This window comes from Clinocottus analis, unplaced genomic scaffold (genome assembly GCF_023055335.1).
Source record: "Clinocottus analis isolate CAN_PGR_092001 unplaced genomic scaffold, fCliAna1.0.p SCAF_4, whole genome shotgun sequence".
Classification (NCBI taxonomy): Eukaryota; Metazoa; Chordata; class Actinopteri; order Perciformes; family Cottidae; genus Clinocottus; species Clinocottus analis.
In genome coordinates this window covers 21072149-21089403 of record NW_027176153.1, presented here as the reverse complement: position 1 = coordinate 21089403, position 17255 = coordinate 21072149, and the positions used below count along the sequence as shown (strand labels likewise).

The following is a 17255-nucleotide window of genomic DNA, read 5'->3' as shown; positions in this document are numbered from 1 at the left end:
CGCATACAGGTGTTTTCAGACATCTGCAAGCCGCGGCTCTCCTCCTCCCACGTACTCCTACTTATTTGCTCGAGGCTCATCAAAATCAATACATCATTAGCCAGTCTACACTCGCCCCCCCTGTTCTCCATCCAGCGAAGCTTACCTCCCTCACTCCCACTCCACTCTCCCTCGGTCTTTTCCTCGCATTTCATACTATTTCATGCTGTTTTTCTCGCCTATCATCTTCACCCCTTTGGCCTCCACCTCCCCACTCTCGCTTCGGCTGTGCTTCTGTCCTTTGTGTATTTCTCTGAGCTCCTGCGCTGATGTAGAGGAAAGTGTGAAGGTGGGGGTTAAAGGTGTAAAGGAGGAATTTGAGCCGTATCAGGTAGAGATGGCGAGTGAGGATTGGTATTGCAGAAACATTAAAGGGGGGGGGGAGCAGAGCAAAGCAGGGAGGAGACGGGGAGCGTGAGGGGGAGGGGAGGCTCTGGCTGGCTGTGTGGGTGAAATGAATGTGTAATTGCGTTGTAGTGGCTCAACCCTTCACCAGACAAGTAAGTGATGGCGCGACAGCCTCAACACTCCCCGGTGAAAGTGTCTGAGCCTGAGAGGTTTCTGTGCGTGTCAGGTCAACACAAAAGGTTGTCAACAGCGTATTGGCACCAACACCACCAAGGAGTCACACGCCCACACCCCTGCTGCAAAGTGTCCAACACGGCAAGTGCTGAGTGATGCATGGATCAGGAGAGCTTGAAGTCAGCACAAACACTGGTCATGTTGATTGGTGAAAAACAAAATGTATAAACAGGATTTTTTTTTAAATGCATTAACAATAGAGCTGTCTTGAATCTCCCCTTCACTGCTTCTTCCATCTCTTCCGCCTTCACCCAAAGCAGCCACCCATTCACTCACAACCCATCCCCACTCTTATTTTCCATTCTCCCTCCAGTTTCCACTTTATTTTCCTTCCCCCTTCTTCTTCTTCGTCTTCTTCTCCACTTTCAACGACGTGAGAAGGGGTGAAGAAGAGGGTAATTAAAACGGGGGGTGCTGTGCAGTGAAATGAAGCCAGTTCAAAGAGACACCTCATCACTATGACAGAAAAATATTAATGGGAGGGTGTTGGAGGGGGGGGGCACTTGTGTGTGTGCAACAGAGATTGAGAAACAACATGTTCAGATGGTATTTTCATTAAAATAGAAATAGCCGACTCTGATGACCCACATGCCCCTTTTTTCTCGCTCCAACACACAAACCCGGGAACAAAGCAGCAGTATGTATCTTTGATTGATGTGCATAGCTCCAGGACAACTAACCACACCGGTGAGATGGTGACAGCTCACAGAAAGAAGAGGGGAATCTGTATCGTGGTAACTGCAGAGATGAGGGTTGGCAGAACCAGAGAGGGTGCAGATGGAGGAGTCACCTTGAGAGAGAAGAGGGGCAGGAGGGAAGGAAGGGACACCGTGGCAATGCCAATTTATTTATGTTCAGGCCATAAGCTGTTCAATATCAAGCAACACACTTGATGAACAATTCAATATATATCCTGGAGTGGAATATTGATTTTATGAGTGTACAACAACAAAAAAACACAACATGATAGCTACAGGGAGGGAAATCCTAAAAAAATAAAAAGCTTCACAGGCATCAGCTTCTGTTTGCTTTCACAAAACACGGGCAGTCTGTTCCATGTTGACTAAACAGTGTCAGAATGACTCTGGTCTTTCACTCAAGGTGCGGATGGAAATGAAATACTATTGATTTATTCTCAAACACCGCGTCAAAAATTGATTTTCCAAGATTATGAGTGCACTCCATGAGAAGTCGAAGTAGCGTTTAATCACAACATTACCATCTTCAAGCTCACGTGGGCGGCTGTTTATCACAGCTCCACGTTCAGGTTTGAGCCCTGGTGACGCATCTCAGAAGGACTCAAACGTGTGGAGCGAGGGTTCATTGGTTTTTAAAATGACGTCAGTGTTGAAACGAATTACCAGAGTTCTTTTAAAAACGTCTTTCAGGTGGTGTTGATTTTTTTTCTCTCTGTTATTTTGACCAACATGAGACCACTTCCCCTCATCAAGCAACAGTGACATCTGTTGGTGGAGGAAAAACAAGTATGGCGATCTTCTTTATTTTTCTTCATCCAACGAAAAAGACCAAAACCAACAATGAAGTGATTTGTGTAGCCAAAGCCGAGAACTTCTGTGCCATAAAACTTTAAACTCTGTTTTTATCAGATGAACCATAGCCGTGATGTTCATTCATCACAATCAAGATAGACCGACAGAACTTAAGCTCAAAGTACTTTGAAAAATAATGAGCCTTTAAAAAGAAAAAACATACGTTTGTGGGCTGTTTTTAAAGATTCACAACATACTTTTTTTTTCTTTTTTTTTTTTTTTACAAAAGCAGGCACATCTAGGCAAAACATGTTGGACAAGAGAAATAGTAAGGGATGAAAAAAATAGTGTCCACACTAATACTTCCATGAATATGGGACCACCAGGAATGTTTTGACATACTTGGGTTTTGACATACTTCTGTGTTTTTTTTTTTTTTTAATGGGCTCTGTTGACAAAAATGATATCAAGAGCCTTATCGTTTAACTTCACTTAATCTAGGGAAGAATTAAATGAGCCATATTGTTTAAATGTAATGAGTCTGATTTTCAAAAGCATGTATTGTTGTGGGAGACGGCAAATTTTAAAACACTTGTGGGAGCAACAATCACCATAAGCGTTTTTCAAAGAAGATGTTATACTTGTCACAGTAGTAAACGCACGGGCGTTTCCAATATCGCTAATGGTGCCGCTGCTCTATCCAAGTGTCCCAGTAAGCGTCATTAATTTTTATTATTTACTCTTTTACTGCTGTGATGAATCAAAATGTCTTCCATGTAAGATTGCTCGTGCATTAAAAAGGCATGTGTATCATTGTCGCACAAAGCACCACAAAGAACCTGACCAGAGGTGGAGGAATTAACGCTTACCAGTAAGATTCATCTGCTGATTAATATAAACATCTCCTACTTCCAGGATAATCCTGAATTAAAGACTAGTAGATATTGTTGCTTGACAGTGGACTGCCACCTCATTAAAGAACGAGTGTCTGTGACTTGCTTGATGTGTATAATGAACAGTTTTTCAATGCATCATTCCTGGTTAACTCTCAGCCCGTTGCTGTCTGTTGTGGTCGTGCTTAATGCATCATTATTTCATGATTACCGCTCCATTAGTTCTCACTGCATTACTTTGATCCTCCATTTTGAGTAATTCAGGAAGTAATTGTTAGATGTTTGCTAATTAATTTCTGGTTCATTCCATGCTAATTATTCATAACTTTATTTACGATTATATGCACCCCCATTGCAATGTGGAAGGGTAAGAAGATGAAAGCTCAAGATGTGCTGATGATACGAATCAACAATAACTAAGAATGGAGCATCCTTGATGTTTCTAAAAAAAAAAAGAAGGGTTTTACTTCATAAATAAATGTAATATGTTTAACAGTGTTTTAAGCCAAATGAAACTAAGAGCTATTTGGATGAAGATGACGCACCAGCGAAGGCATAATGGGCTACACTAATGCACCCAGGAGCAGAGGAAGTATTAATACTTGGCAGGAAATTACAAGCTGGAGTGGAGAACAATATATCTCACACCGTATGAGCCTCATGTCCTAAATACTGCAAACTCTTTTTTTGTTTGTTAATGGTCACAAGACGGAGGCCGTTGCAGCTGTTTGAGCACTAAGAATGAGTTATAGGTGTGGCACTTTAGAGGATATATTTCAATGTTGGAATGAAATGCCTATGAAGATTGTGAAGATGCACTTAATAACTGCACTGGTTATTGGAAAAGATGTGTACCAGACCAAGGATGCATCACTTTTTGTGAGTGCTGACAGATGAGACAATATTGATCCGGTGCTAACGTCAGAACACAAAAATAAAAACTCACATTTCCATTTTAACTGGAAATTATGTATTAAAATGCCTCAGAGAGAATGGAAATTATAGTTTATGGTCAGCTATGTGTTCTGATGTCCCACAACACGTCAACATTGCATTAAAACATGCTTATTTGTTTTTTTACAATATGGGCAGTGCAGTAAATAAAATTCAACTCAATTAATGACAAACAAAAAAATAATCAACAAATAATTTGCCACTGATGATTAGGCTAATTAATGATCCCTCAGTGGGGAATTCACAAGCTTTCCAGCAGTAGGCTCCATAAAGTAATTAAAATGAGCTCAACTTTTACCAGCCGCAACATTAAAGTAATGAGCACATTAGTGCATCAATAATTATAATCCAGGGATAAAATATTAATTATTCTCAAATGGCCTCTCTGCGTACTGAGTATTGTTTTCTTTTGGTACTTAAAAGTTATTTTTATGTTAATGTTTTTTTTTTTTTTTTTTTAACTTTTTACCCAAATACAAGTTGTTGACTTTCATTTGTAACAGTTTTTACACGGTAGCTATAGCTAATTACTCGAGTCTCCTAAAAAGATGCGCTTCTTCCACCACCGACCAGCAGGGGTCCTCAGTGCACCGTCTGGTGGCCGTCACAATGCCTGACGCAAAAAAAATTCTTCAACGCTGCCATTTTTGCTTAAATAAATACCAACAGTCTGCCAGGACCGCCTTTTCTTTAACTGTAAATTACATTAAAATAGATATACGTATGATCGTTTAACGTTAACCTTTTAAAACGACCCGTCCTGTGTTCACAAACCGAGCTAAAGTACTCACGAGGCTGCGCGCGCAGCTTCTCAACGGAAGTTGGACGTTGTTGCTGCAGGTAACTTCCGAAACAACAGAAGCTAAACACAACTGAATCCAGTTGTAAAAAAAAAAAAAAGCAACAACAGAAATGGCTGCCTGTTGCGTGTCTGGCTGTAAAACTGGACATTACTCACCCAGTAAACTGAAAATGTACCGAATCCCGTGTGGTACTACGTCGGTTGAGACCCACCGTAGACGTCTGTGGCTCCAAGCGATCCAGCGAGTGAACGGAAGCACCGACAAGCTCACAAGAAACGCTCGTATTTGTGGCGCTCATTTTAAGTCACGTAAGATAACCGTGCTTTAATTGTATTACATGTGTTAACAACTAGCTGACTTGTTGGTTTGCGTGGATATATTTGGCGGAAGGTGATTTGTAACAGTTATATTTGTAGTTGTTGAAGTGGTCAAAAAAACTTTTTGTGTTTTGTTTTTACATCTCATAGAGAAAGTCTCCCTGGAACCTACGAGTCCCGATTTTGTGCCTTCGGTGTTTACGTGCTCGAAACAGCGTCGTTGCAGAAAAGTAAAAGGGTAAGAAATGTAAATTAAGGAGTTATGAGTATGTTTCACTCAGGAGAGCCACTGGGGCAAGTAGTGTGCTGGATAGCAAAGTCTAACGCTTTTATCAATTATGCGATTTCATTATGTGTCATCATATGAGTCGTGCTACTTGTCTTTTGAGTTGGGCACGTTATTTGACCTAAAGTGCTAAAATTCTAGGTTCTGCTGTCTTATTTCCATGTTTTTGATGTCTTGCACATGCCTATGGATGTGTAACGTGACATGAAATGTAAATAATATGACTGTGACCTTTCTGCATCAACACACAACCCCCACACTTTCTGCCGTAAGAAAACAGGAAACATTGTTATGCATATGTCTGGTTTGTCAATGCACTTGTTTCTAGATCATGGTGGAGTGCAGGAGCTCACTCCTGCGACTTTTTAGTCTATTTAACCTTGCTGCATTCATTTCTCTTGCACCACAAGTTGTTAAAGCGCCTCACCTTTTATTGCATTTAAAACATTTTCTTACATCACTTTGACTAGTTTATGCGTTACACTTTCACTGTGTATTTAGTTCAAATAGTTTTGCCATTTTTGTTGAAAGGGCTCAAGGTTGTAGAAAAAGTCAACGGCTTGTATCCAATGTGGGAATGGAAGAAAAAACCACAACTCCACCCAAAGTGGAAATGGAAGAAAAAAACACAACTCCACCTCGAGTTGATTCTCCCGTGGACCTCCAGACCTCCGTTTTGATGGAGGTAAAACAGACACCATCAACTTCATCAGTGCCACAGGTAGCAGTAACTACTTGTTCTTTCTGCGTTTAAGTTATGCTTGTATTGTATTGTATATTATATTTTGTTTTGTTATTGTGTTTAGATGGCATACAAGTTAACTTGAGGTCGGGTCTCTCCTTTGTGTGTTTCCCAGGATGGAGAAACGTTGACTGAAGAGCCTGAGACTGAAACTACACCAGTCAAATCACAAACAACATTCAGCCCGGACAAAGTATCGCCATCATTTAATGCTCCAGCGGGAATCCCAAAACTAGGCAAAAGAAGTATAATTGTGCTCCTAAAACATATATATGTTCCAGCAAGTGGATATCAGTGTGAGCAGTGCAATGAGACTTTCACTGATACATCAAAGCTCATGAAGCACAAAAAACAGCATGAAGAAGAAATCTCCTTCATCTGTGAAAAAGGTGGAACGTTTTTCTCAAATCAGCCAGATTTCCCTGAGCACCAGTGTGAGCCCGAGCTTTCCTTCCCGTGTAACATGTGTGATCGGTCTTTCACTACAAGTCATAACCTCAAGCGCCATAAACTGCTGCATGTCAAAGATGGCAGGAAGTGTCCCACGTGTGGCGTGCTGTTCTGTCAGCGCCATAATCACATTTTATTCCTGCCATCGGCCGAGACTATAACTGAGTACGATGAGGATTCCACCACCGCTAAACCTAAAAATGTAGCGTACCGTATTTTGATGCCAGAAAACCATCTGCCAGTGAAGTCTGAGCCAAACCAGAATGCTGACCTGGATCCTGATGCTCGGAGCAATAGTAATCTTTTGCCTGGACCTTTATCCAAGACCCGTGAGACCCCGGCCGCACGTGAAAGATTCTCATCAGTAATCAACGTTCCAGTGTTTTCAAGACCTCCCTTTGTGTCAAGTCTACCGCCGCCAGTACCCAAAGTCTCAAGGAAACATCGGAAATCGTCTTGGTTGAAGCCCAACAGTCCTGCATCCTTGGTTCAGCCCATTTTGCCCCAACACTCAGAACTCCCACCCTCACTAAAGCTCTTTTCACCACGGTATCTCACCTCAGCATTACTTGAGGTTAAAAGAAATTATGAATACATTTTAAGCAAACCAATAGGTGTTAACAAGACTATCGTGAAGGAGGAACCATGCGAGCTGCCTTTAATTTCTCCAGATTAGTGAAACGCTTAGCTCGTCAAAAAGGAAAGAACTGCTTTCGACCTGGAGATTGTTCTCCAATCTAAAGAGTAGGTGGAAATCCATCACTTTTTAAATAAAACTGTGAATTAATCATAAGCTTCTTCTTTGACCAAGACTTGTGCTCTCTATCACATCAGATATTGCGGTTAAAACGTGACCTCATTTGGGTTATTTATGCTGCCAGTAAGCCACACTTTTGCTGTCTGTATGACAGGAAGTGGTCACGTTGTTTAGTGATCCTATAATTAGTGTGTTCTGTGAAGGTATCGCAGTATACTTGTCTTCGATGCCTATTTTCTTTGACAGTTGGTTCTCATCTCGATCATTGTTGTATTTTAATGTCTTAACTTCTAATGCTGCTAATTTTTATTTCGTAAAGAGTTCTCTATTTAGGGTGCTGTCACTTCTATATTGCTGATAAGACATTTATTTTTCCACTGTTTGATAAATAACACTGTTCTGTACAAAAGAAGGATATAACTTATCTAAAACTATGCCACATTTTGACCGCAGGCTATATTACATGCTTTGCAGTTTGTAGGGTAATAACACACAATTATTATATTTTTGAGTTGGCTTGTGTATACTAAAATCTGGAAGATTCTGGAACAATAAATAGATGACTATTTTGTAACAATGAATGTTTTCTTTGCCTCGCGCCATGAACACTGCCATAGCGTCTGGGCCTTGTAACACTGTCATTAAAACTCTCCATTGAAACCAAACAAAACTCAGAATTATGATTCTGTGGCCAAAAGTGTCTTCAGATTTGTCCTGGTGGTGGCGGCACTAGCGAGATTGTTAAATTGACCCCAAACTGTCAGCCTGCTTTTCTTGGACCAACCTTTTTTTCCAAGTGTCATAGTGCATTACAATGGCCAGCTTGCTCTGTGAGCTGTGACACAATCCTATTGCAGGAATAAAGCCCACAGTACAATAACAATAAAGTGCCTTTATGCCTTCATTCGTTGGGCCTTTTTGTTATTATGCAGTGTTTGCTTGCGTTTCCCAAAAGATACTTTTACTTTAACTACTACAGCATTGGTTAGAAGGGAAACAAAATAAAGCTGCTACCAATAATATACTTTAAGATCTACTTAAAGTCGTCTGTCACAACCACAAAGTATTAAGTAAAACTTTTAAAATATTGATTTGCACATGTCATATTGACTATTGTTGAGTAAATTATTGTTTGGTAACGCTTTATAATAACTGCATATAGTATTAGCTTCGTATGAGTAAACACTTAATTCATCATTGTTCCAACATTAAAGCTCAGTATGCAAATGTTTAATCTTGATCAATAAGCTTGACTAGTATGCATTTCATAATTGTGTTTTCACACTTTATATCTGATGGATTAAGTAATAAAACTTAAACGGCAACTATTTTTGCCAGTATGGACAAATATTATAACTGTTTACATCTTATAGACACACATATTGATTGGGTTCTGTTATTTGGCAAAAAAATGTTCCCAAAGGAAATAAGTAGGTTTAAGTGTGTGTTGATTTGATTAGTCATACCTACAGTTCATCCCTCCAAAACCTTTTCGGACCACATCCACGACCCAGATGCGTGTTCACAGTCAATCTGCACGCTGTACACGTCCTATTGGTCAGAAGGCACCGGGAATGGTGGGCGATGGTTCTGATTGGCCGCGTCGCCTGTCACTCAAGACGAACGACAGAAATGATTGGCCGGCGTTTCCGGACCTAAGCAGCTGATTGGTCGATAGGTCTCCGACTGGCTTGCCTAGTTGACAGGCAAGTGGTGCTGATGCTGTGACAATGGGAGTCATCCAGATAAGCATCATCTGGAGCGAGTGTGTTTAAAACACAGCGGCAGCACACGCACACACACACGCACACCCATACACTTACACGCGCGCGCACGCGCTTAACTCAAGGGACGGGAAAAGCAGCTGAGTAGAAACACGAGGAGTAGCCCTCCAGCTGCTGCTCCGAAAGGGTAAGTTTGACCCCCTGGAAAACACACTGACATGCCCGGGGCGTCCAGTTAGCTGTTTCCTGGCGTTTTGGGGGGGGGGGGGGGGGGGGTGCTGTCGGGAGCATCACGGTCGATCCCGCTGGCGAGGTTGAAGCGAGGGTTAGCGGTCTTTACGAGCTAATGGTGCTGCGCGCTGAACATACATACGGTGCTGCCGATGCAGCGGTTGTAGGAATGCAGCTGTGATTCAACATCATCACATTGGTGGACTGCATTGCGGAGAGAGAGAGAGAGAGAGAGAGAGAGAGAGAGAGAGCATGCCTCGATAGCATGTGGATACTGTCCTCACGCATTGTGCCCTGTCAAGAAGTCTCCAATTCACCAATGCAGAGCTAAATAATTCAGCATGCCATTGTGCGTCGGGGATGCTGAATGTTTCTTTCTCACAGTCACAGTGGGATGCGTTTGTTTTGAGATCAAACATCGAATTCATACATAGCAGATGGCAGTGATTGCGTCAAGGTATTGTGCTGTCATCATTAAAAACTTTCACATCTAATGCATGGATTTGCACAGATTTGTAGTGAGGTGAATTGCATGCTGGGATTTGAAGTTTGAGGTTGGTGTGCGTCTGAATGGTAGTGGGCTCGCCTGCACGTTGCATATGTGTGCTTTCTTGCAGAAAACATGCAGTGTGTTGTATACACTGGTGATACAAGGAGGGGGAGGGGGGATGTATTTGCTGTAATAAAAAACATGTCTTCCCTCTGCTTTTTAAGTCCAGTGATGGGAGCATTCAGCCGACAGAAGTTTTTCCAAGAGCTTGGTCATGGCTGCCTGCTGCCTACAGCTCAGCAGGGCCTGGAGCAAGTGTGGCAGCTGCTGGTTATCTGCCTGCTGTGTCGGCTTCTCTGGATGTTGGGTAAGAGTCTGGTTATTTGCTGCTCCAATCAGTATTCACTCGCCATTCTGCCATCACACAGTATATATAACCTGCATCGCCACAATCACCTGCTCTGTCCTAATATGTCTTCATCTTGCTTCGTCAGGCCTCCCTTCTTTTGTCAAACACCTGGGCACAGTAGCAGGAGGTTTCTACACACTCTACCTGTTCTTTGAGCTTCATATGATCTGGGTGGTCCTTCTCAGCCTCCTGTGCTACCTCTTCCTCTTCCTGTGCCGCCACTCTACCATCCGAGGCACCTTCCTCTCCATCACCGTGCTCATCTATCTGCTGCTGGGGTAAGAGAGTCCTTCCTCTGATACCCGACAGCTCAGCAGCACTCGAGAAGTCTGTGTTTGAAGTGAACACTGTGCAAAGTCAGTGTTTAATTTGAGGCTAAAACAACATCAAAACTGAAACTATTCTTATCTAATTTGATCAGAGAGCTGCACATGATGGACACCACCAACTGGCACAAGATGAGAGGTAGTGTTTTCTGTGGGCAGCAACATTTGACACGTTTTTGATAGATACAATCAATGCATGTGATCGTTCTGGTTTCATATCCAGCCTTGATAATGGTCTTATTGTTGGAATCTAGTCAAGCTATTGAAGTGCTGTTGCTGGTGTCTAGGTTCACAGATGGTGGTTGCCATGAAAGCCATCTCTCTGGCCTTCGATCTGGACAGAGGGGTCGTGACCAGCGTGCCGTCACCCATCGAGTTCATGGGCTATATTTACTTTGTGGGCACTGTCATCTTTGGTCCCTGGATCAGCTTCAACAGCTACAAAGAAGCTTTAGAAGGACGTAAGCTGGTGAGTGTGATACCGTATCTCTTAAGAATGGGAGTGTGTGGGGGTGAGGATTATTTAAAAGATTTATGCTGAGACGAGCCGCAAACTGCTCAAATCTTTGGTTCATTCTTCTCCTTAGAGCTTTTCATGGCTGTTAAAAGTGTCTGTTAGCTGGGTGAAGAGCCAGGTCTGCCTTGTTATTTCCAACTGTGTGGCACCCTACCTCTTCCCTTACTTCATACCGGTCTATGGAGACAAGCTACTGCGAGGGTGAGTGGAACATTGAGATGAACAAATCCAGATCCCACCTTTACGCTCTGGCTTCGATTGCTTATGGGTTATTCATTTTCTTGTCTGTTTTGTTTACAGCAAAAAGAGGAGGAAGATCAGGTAATTTAATCACCCCAGTGGTGCTGACACTCAACATTGGAGGCATGCCCTTCACATCGTCAGTGTATTACCTTCAGTAGACCACGCTCTGCCCACTTCTGGCTTGGAGATGCACACAGGAGTTATTGCACAGAAGCAAAGCAATGTACTGCTGTGGACGAGGGCCCAGCAAAATATGTTTTTTCTGCTGCCCCCATCCACAGTAATACATCACTTTGCTTCACTTCAACTCCTGTCTGCTTCTGCTTTGGGTCATCTACCGTATGTAATACACTGACGATGGATAAGTACAACCACACTTCAAAGCATCTAAACTGTCCTTTTAATGCATGCTTACTTTCTGTTTACTAAATGTGCAACCCCTTTACCTGCATGCACATGTCCACATCATGACCGCCTCTCTGTGCATGCACATATGCACATATACACATATGCACATATGCACAGATACACATATGCACATACACACCAGCTCTGTCATCCTTTCATTTACCTGTTTAACTGTTTCATAACGTGAGGCATAGATCATCAAACAGCAAGTCAATACAACAAATGTGTTTAATATCTAACATTAACTGCTACCTTCTCTCTTTATTATGTTTCTTCTCAGAGGTACACCAGCAAAGTACGTATATCTGTCATGAGTAGTGATTCATTAGGTTCTAATTGGTAATTGGCATGTAATGTCTGACCGTTTCTACCTGTTTTGATGTCATTGTGTCAGGTGGTTGCTGGCGTATGAGAACACAATGTCTTTCCACTTCAGCAATTATTTTGTTGGTTACTTGAGCGAGACCACCACTACTCTGGCCGGAGCCGGCTTCACAGAGGAGAAAGACAACCTCAAATGGTCAGAATCGCATGTGCAGTATTAAAATAAAGTGTGTTGGAGTTCATTCATATTTCAAAACAGCCTTACCTTTTTGTTTTCTAGGGATATGACTGTGTCCAAGCCGCTGAGTATAGAATTCCCCCGGTCGATGGTGGAGGTGGTAACGTCGTGGAATCTGCCCATGTCTCGCTTTCTGCACACCTGTGAGTCACAATGCTCGCAGTGATTGCTGGATGGCAGCAGCTGTGTTGTTGTTGGGGTTTTTTTTGTGGGGGGGGGGGCTTTTTGTTCTCATTATAAACTTGCATGGTAATGGCTCAATTAAACAGACACTCTCAAGCAAGCTGATGCTCTTGTCTCACAGATGTTTTTAAGAGTGCTCTCAAATTTGGGACGTTCTCGGCCATCATGGTGACGTACACAGCCAGCGCGCTCCTGCACGTGAGTACTGTGTGGACATCTTACATAAGCAAGTAAACCTCATGCTCTGTAGGATACTGTTGTGTGTCTGTTTCTACACGTTGATTGTTTAGATTGTGTCTCTTGTGTCTGGCAGGGTTTGAGTTTTCATCTGGGTGCAGTGCTTATGTCTCTGGGGTTCATCACGTACATTGAGCACGGTGAGAGTCTGCCTAATGTTGTCTCCTTTCCACATTAGAACCTTTCCATTTAGAGAAGGTGCTTAGCTTTGCAGTAATGGTTAATTGCACCCGCTGTTTCTGTTCACTGCAGTGCTTGTAATTTACCTCTTATGGCTAAAAAGGAACTTCTCTTCCTCTGGCTTTTTTTGTTGTTGTTGAATGCTTTGGTCTTGTTTTGTGTTTCAGTGTTGCGGAAGAGGCTTGCAGCCATTTTTAATGCCTGTGTACTGTCAAAGAGATGTCAGGCAAACTGCACTCACCGGAACAAAAAGGTAAAATGCTCCTTTCTCCTCCTTTTCAAAGAAAAGGGGGTCATTTAAAGCTGCGTTTTCCAGGAAGCAGTCCGGTTCAGTTCAGTACGTAACACAGTGGAATGGTTATTTTTACATTTCCATCAGCAAAATGTGTGGATCAACCAATCTATTCTTGGTACCACCTCGCCCGAGGTTCCAGGCGAGAGAGCGGATGTTGAAGGGTTATAACACTGCTCACCACTGATTGGTCAGAGAGAATCACTAGCGTGAGGTGGGACATCCACAAACCCGCCTTTTATTAAATATCAATAGATATTATATCAATAGGAACCATACATTTGTTTGTTACCATTAGAGTGATTCAGGAATTTGCCATCACAAACTATTCCTTTAAGAAAAAATCATAATGCAGCTCCAAATGTAACCAATGCTCACAGTTTGTTTTAACGGTTGCATATTTTTCACTCATTTGTTGGATGTTTATTATTTTTATTTTCACAAATTGTATTCATTTAAATGATTTATTTGAATTAATGCTTCGAGCTGCACAAATAGAGACTTCTATCTTCCCGTTCCAATCACAGGCGCGTGGTGTTTTCTACATCTTTTGGACACCCTGGTTTTCTTCCAACTATTTTATCTGTGCAAATGGCCGTTGCGCTGGCATCACCGGCACTTCCTTTGAGAGCAGGAGGTGCTCAAAGGGGGCCTACCTCGTAGATCCTCTGGCCTAGTTAGCCGTCAGGAAAAAAAATGTGGTCTCTATTTTTACTCTGCATACACTTAAAAATATGAAATTAAGCCCCTTCTCATTTTCCCCTTTGATTTGGCCTATAATAGGAATACTATTAAACTTCCTCAGCAGGCAAATTATATTAGGAAACATAATAAATAGTCTCATTAAAATGATGTACCTAGTGTATTATGAAAGTAGTGTGTACATCAGATTTTAATGCCAGAAAAAAACACACAACTGTGGGAGTAAAAGTACAGTGCCGTGAGTTGATACATTTTAGGAGTTGACTGGCGAGACGCCCAGCTAGAGTCCCTTCTATTATATTGGTTGCACACGTCAAGAGCAGAGGGGAGGGGAGATAATGATTTATGCCAAGGAAAAGCAGCCTGCATGGACTGCAACATAGTGCTGATCGTTCACATTGTTCCTGGCAATGATACATTAAAGCCTCCGAAAATGTGGTTTCAAATTATTTCTCCATAATATGAAATATTCATGAGCAACAGTCAAAGTTAACGGCTGGTAAAAGAAGTTATTATTTATCATACTTAACTAATCTGCTTTATGAAGAAGCTGGTTGGGAGACTGTTTTTTTTTCCGGGCCCCTCAAGAGAAAAACCAACACATATGGCAATGAAACAGATAAGCGTGTCTGAAACATTGATTTGAGCCCTTTGTTCTTACATGATGCATTGTTTCTCCCCCTCCAGAAGCTGTGGGTGTATGTGATTAACATAGCATTCAGCGCTTTGGCCATACTCCACCTGACGTACCTGGGCTCTGTGTTCAACTCCAGCGTGGACTACATGGAGGAGGATGAGGTAGGGTCACAAGGCGTTGAGAGGAATGCATGCGACTATATTTATACACCCTGTACTCACAAAATGTACCGCACGCTATGTGACATGAGAACATGTGAACTGCTATGTAGGAATGTAGCAGCAGCTGCAGTATTTATAGTTCAAAGGAGGGGAGTGAACTGTCACATAGTTGTTTTTAATGTATACATAAGTAAAAAGTAATACATTTTTAATCCCATTTTCTTTTAATTATATATTATTATTTGTTATGCAAAGTGTACGAAAGTAAAGGTGTGTGTATTTGCATTATCCCCTGCCCCCCCATAGGATGATACCACCCACCATACCATCCAGAAGTGGTCCGATCTGAGCTGGACAAGCCACTGGGCCACATTTGGATGCTGGATATTGTACCGCCTCATTCTCTAGTAATAGGAGATGGAGAAAGTGAAGCAATAATGAGAGATGCAAGGGTTGGTTCTCCATCTCTGCACTGTGACTTTCTTCTGCATCAGACCGAAGAGAACAGAATCCACCTGTGTGCAACGACAAACCAACACGCAGCCGGCGCTGCGTGATCTATTAATCGAACCTGCTGGGGACTAGTTTTGATATCCATGAAATGATAGCAAACTCCCCCTCCTTTTCTCCGTAGAGCGACCTTTTTTTTTCTTTTTCTTTCCTCTCCCTGAGCCGCAGTTGCCAGGCCCTCATGTTGTGACAGCAGTTACCGATGTCTCACTGCGAGTCGCAATCAATACTTATCAGCATGGCGGAGATCATCTGGCTGCTCCTTTCCGCGGACACATGATAGAGCCCATTATCTAGGTTTCGGCGCCGACTGCGGCAGATGTCCTCCAGATGTGCTTTCCCCCCGTGCACCTCGAGTGTTACACAATGGTATTTATAGGTTTTTAAAAGATAAGGCTGGTGGTTTTCTAAGGCATTCTTATTTTCATCAAATCCCGTGAAAAAGGGGAACAACAAATTAGAGCCTCTGCAAGGCTCTTGGCCCGAAAACCCATTCTAAATTTAAATTTAAAAAAAAGGCTGAATGATTTTCTAAAATAAATGGGCAGAGTATATTTTAGCAGACGTTTCTCATACTAGAGTAAATAGCGCTTTTGTTAGGAACTGTTTTCAGCAGTGGATTAATACACGCGCTCTACCGAGTGCACACGTAGCAGCAGGACTCCGTATGTGGAAGAGGATCTAAATAAACTACAGTACCCACGTTCATGGGAATGAGCAGTGAAGGAACACGGCACCCAGTGACAGTGTATAGCTCGCTGATACATTTTGGACAACAATGGAGGTCAATGACACAGAAGAATAAGCCACATCAGATATAACACTTGTTGGAATAAATATATTTATGGATTTAGTCTTTTCATGGGATTTGTTGGTGTTTAAAAAAAAAACACAGAATACTTATAAGTGTAAGATAACAGAGTTTTCTTTTGGATGAAAAGAGCACAGGTTATGGTTATGAGGCAGCACTTACAATGTAAAATGATTTTTTTTTTTCCCTTTTGTGTTTTTAGATAAGGAAAATGAATCAGTAATTTATGAACTAATTTTTGTGGTGAAATGACCTCATGGTGTTTGTATTTAGTTTTTAGCATTATTTCCTTTCACAATGTTGTTATTTTCCTTCCTTTGCTTAGAGAAGAGCTTATCAGTATTTAGAAAAACTCTTTCCATCCCCAGTATTGAAAACAAAGGTTTAGAATCAGGGTATTTCACAATTGTGACCGTAAAGGGGAAACTGTTTAAATGTTTTTTTCTAATTTCATAGTGGATGAAATGATAGTGTTGAATATTAATCCTTAAGTACAGATTTGTATCACACCGCTGCTCTAAATGGGGGCATTTATGTAATTGATGATTACTTTGTGAAAGAATCAAAGTGTCTGTATCAGATTGTGTTCACTCTGTGTCTATATCTTTCTAAAATCTAGGCATCAAAAGGATGTGATCATGACTAAGACGTAGTGTGTTAGATGAGAGCCTGAATGTTTGTTCAGTCTCTTCAGATATAATACAACTCAATCCAACAAATACAGTATGTTAAATATCATTCTGATATTTACTTTAAGGTAACTTCTCTCCCTGTAAATGTGAAGGCACTGATACATCTGTGATATTTTTATAAAATTTTACATCAAACCTGGATGGACTCTGTTGAATTCACCGTCGAAAACCAGTGTAAGAAGATATATGAACTGTGGACTATCAGGTACACATAGAAGCAATGATACATGGAGTGCTGTAAGAAATAGTTGTTTATTTGCATTATTATTATTTACAAGAAGAATGTATAGACTGTTAGACAGTCAAATACGATGTGAAGGTGAGTTCGTAAAGGATTGCAAAAGGGAAAACTGAATATTTTTTTGTTGTTTTTTTTTGCTCAAAGCATTGGTCCGGTTTAACCTGGAGTCTATTTCTGATCATCCGATAGTGTGGACTGTGTGGAGAAGGGGGCCGAAAGAACTTGGAAAGGGTGAGAGGGGACAGGTTGAACAACAGATGGTGATGGGTGGAGACCAGGTTCACGTTCTTTCTCTGTGAGAAGGTGAGCAGATGTTGTATTGGAAGGCCGCACAACAGCCCAGTCTGCATGTTCGAGTGGAGAGTGCCAAGCGAGACGTGCACTCA

At 41.8% G+C, this 17255-nt stretch overlaps 1 protein-coding gene and 1 long non-coding RNA gene across 3 annotated transcripts; both read left to right on the top strand.

The window, feature by feature from the left end:
• Positions 1-4724: 4724 nt before the first annotated feature.
• On the top strand, positions 4725-7343 carry LOC137800539 (uncharacterized). Its single transcript, XR_011079611.1, has 4 exons — positions 4725-5069; positions 5229-5316; positions 5896-6085; positions 6222-7343. It is a non-coding gene; the product is annotated as an uncharacterized lncRNA (long non-coding RNA).
• A 1716-nt stretch (positions 7344-9059) lies between these two features.
• On the top strand, positions 9060-16767 carry LOC137800416 (protein-serine O-palmitoleoyltransferase porcupine-like). Of its 2 annotated transcripts, none has more exons than XM_068597602.1 (15): positions 9060-9224; positions 9983-10125; positions 10253-10445; positions 10589-10632; positions 10781-10962; positions 11081-11211; positions 11311-11331; positions 11942-11956; positions 12056-12181; positions 12266-12366; positions 12528-12604; positions 12720-12783; positions 12991-13076; positions 14508-14615; positions 14922-16767. In XM_068597602.1, exons 2-15 carry the CDS (start codon positions 9990-9992, stop codon positions 15021-15023), a joined length of 1386 nt encoding a protein of 461 aa, XP_068453703.1. In that variant the 5' UTR covers positions 9060-9224; positions 9983-9989; the 3' UTR covers positions 15024-16767. The 2 variants fall into 2 exon arrangements, with proteins under 2 accessions (XP_068453703.1, XP_068453702.1); XM_068597601.1 differs by having other exon boundaries at positions 14505-14615.
• Positions 16768-17255: the final 488 nt, after the last annotated feature.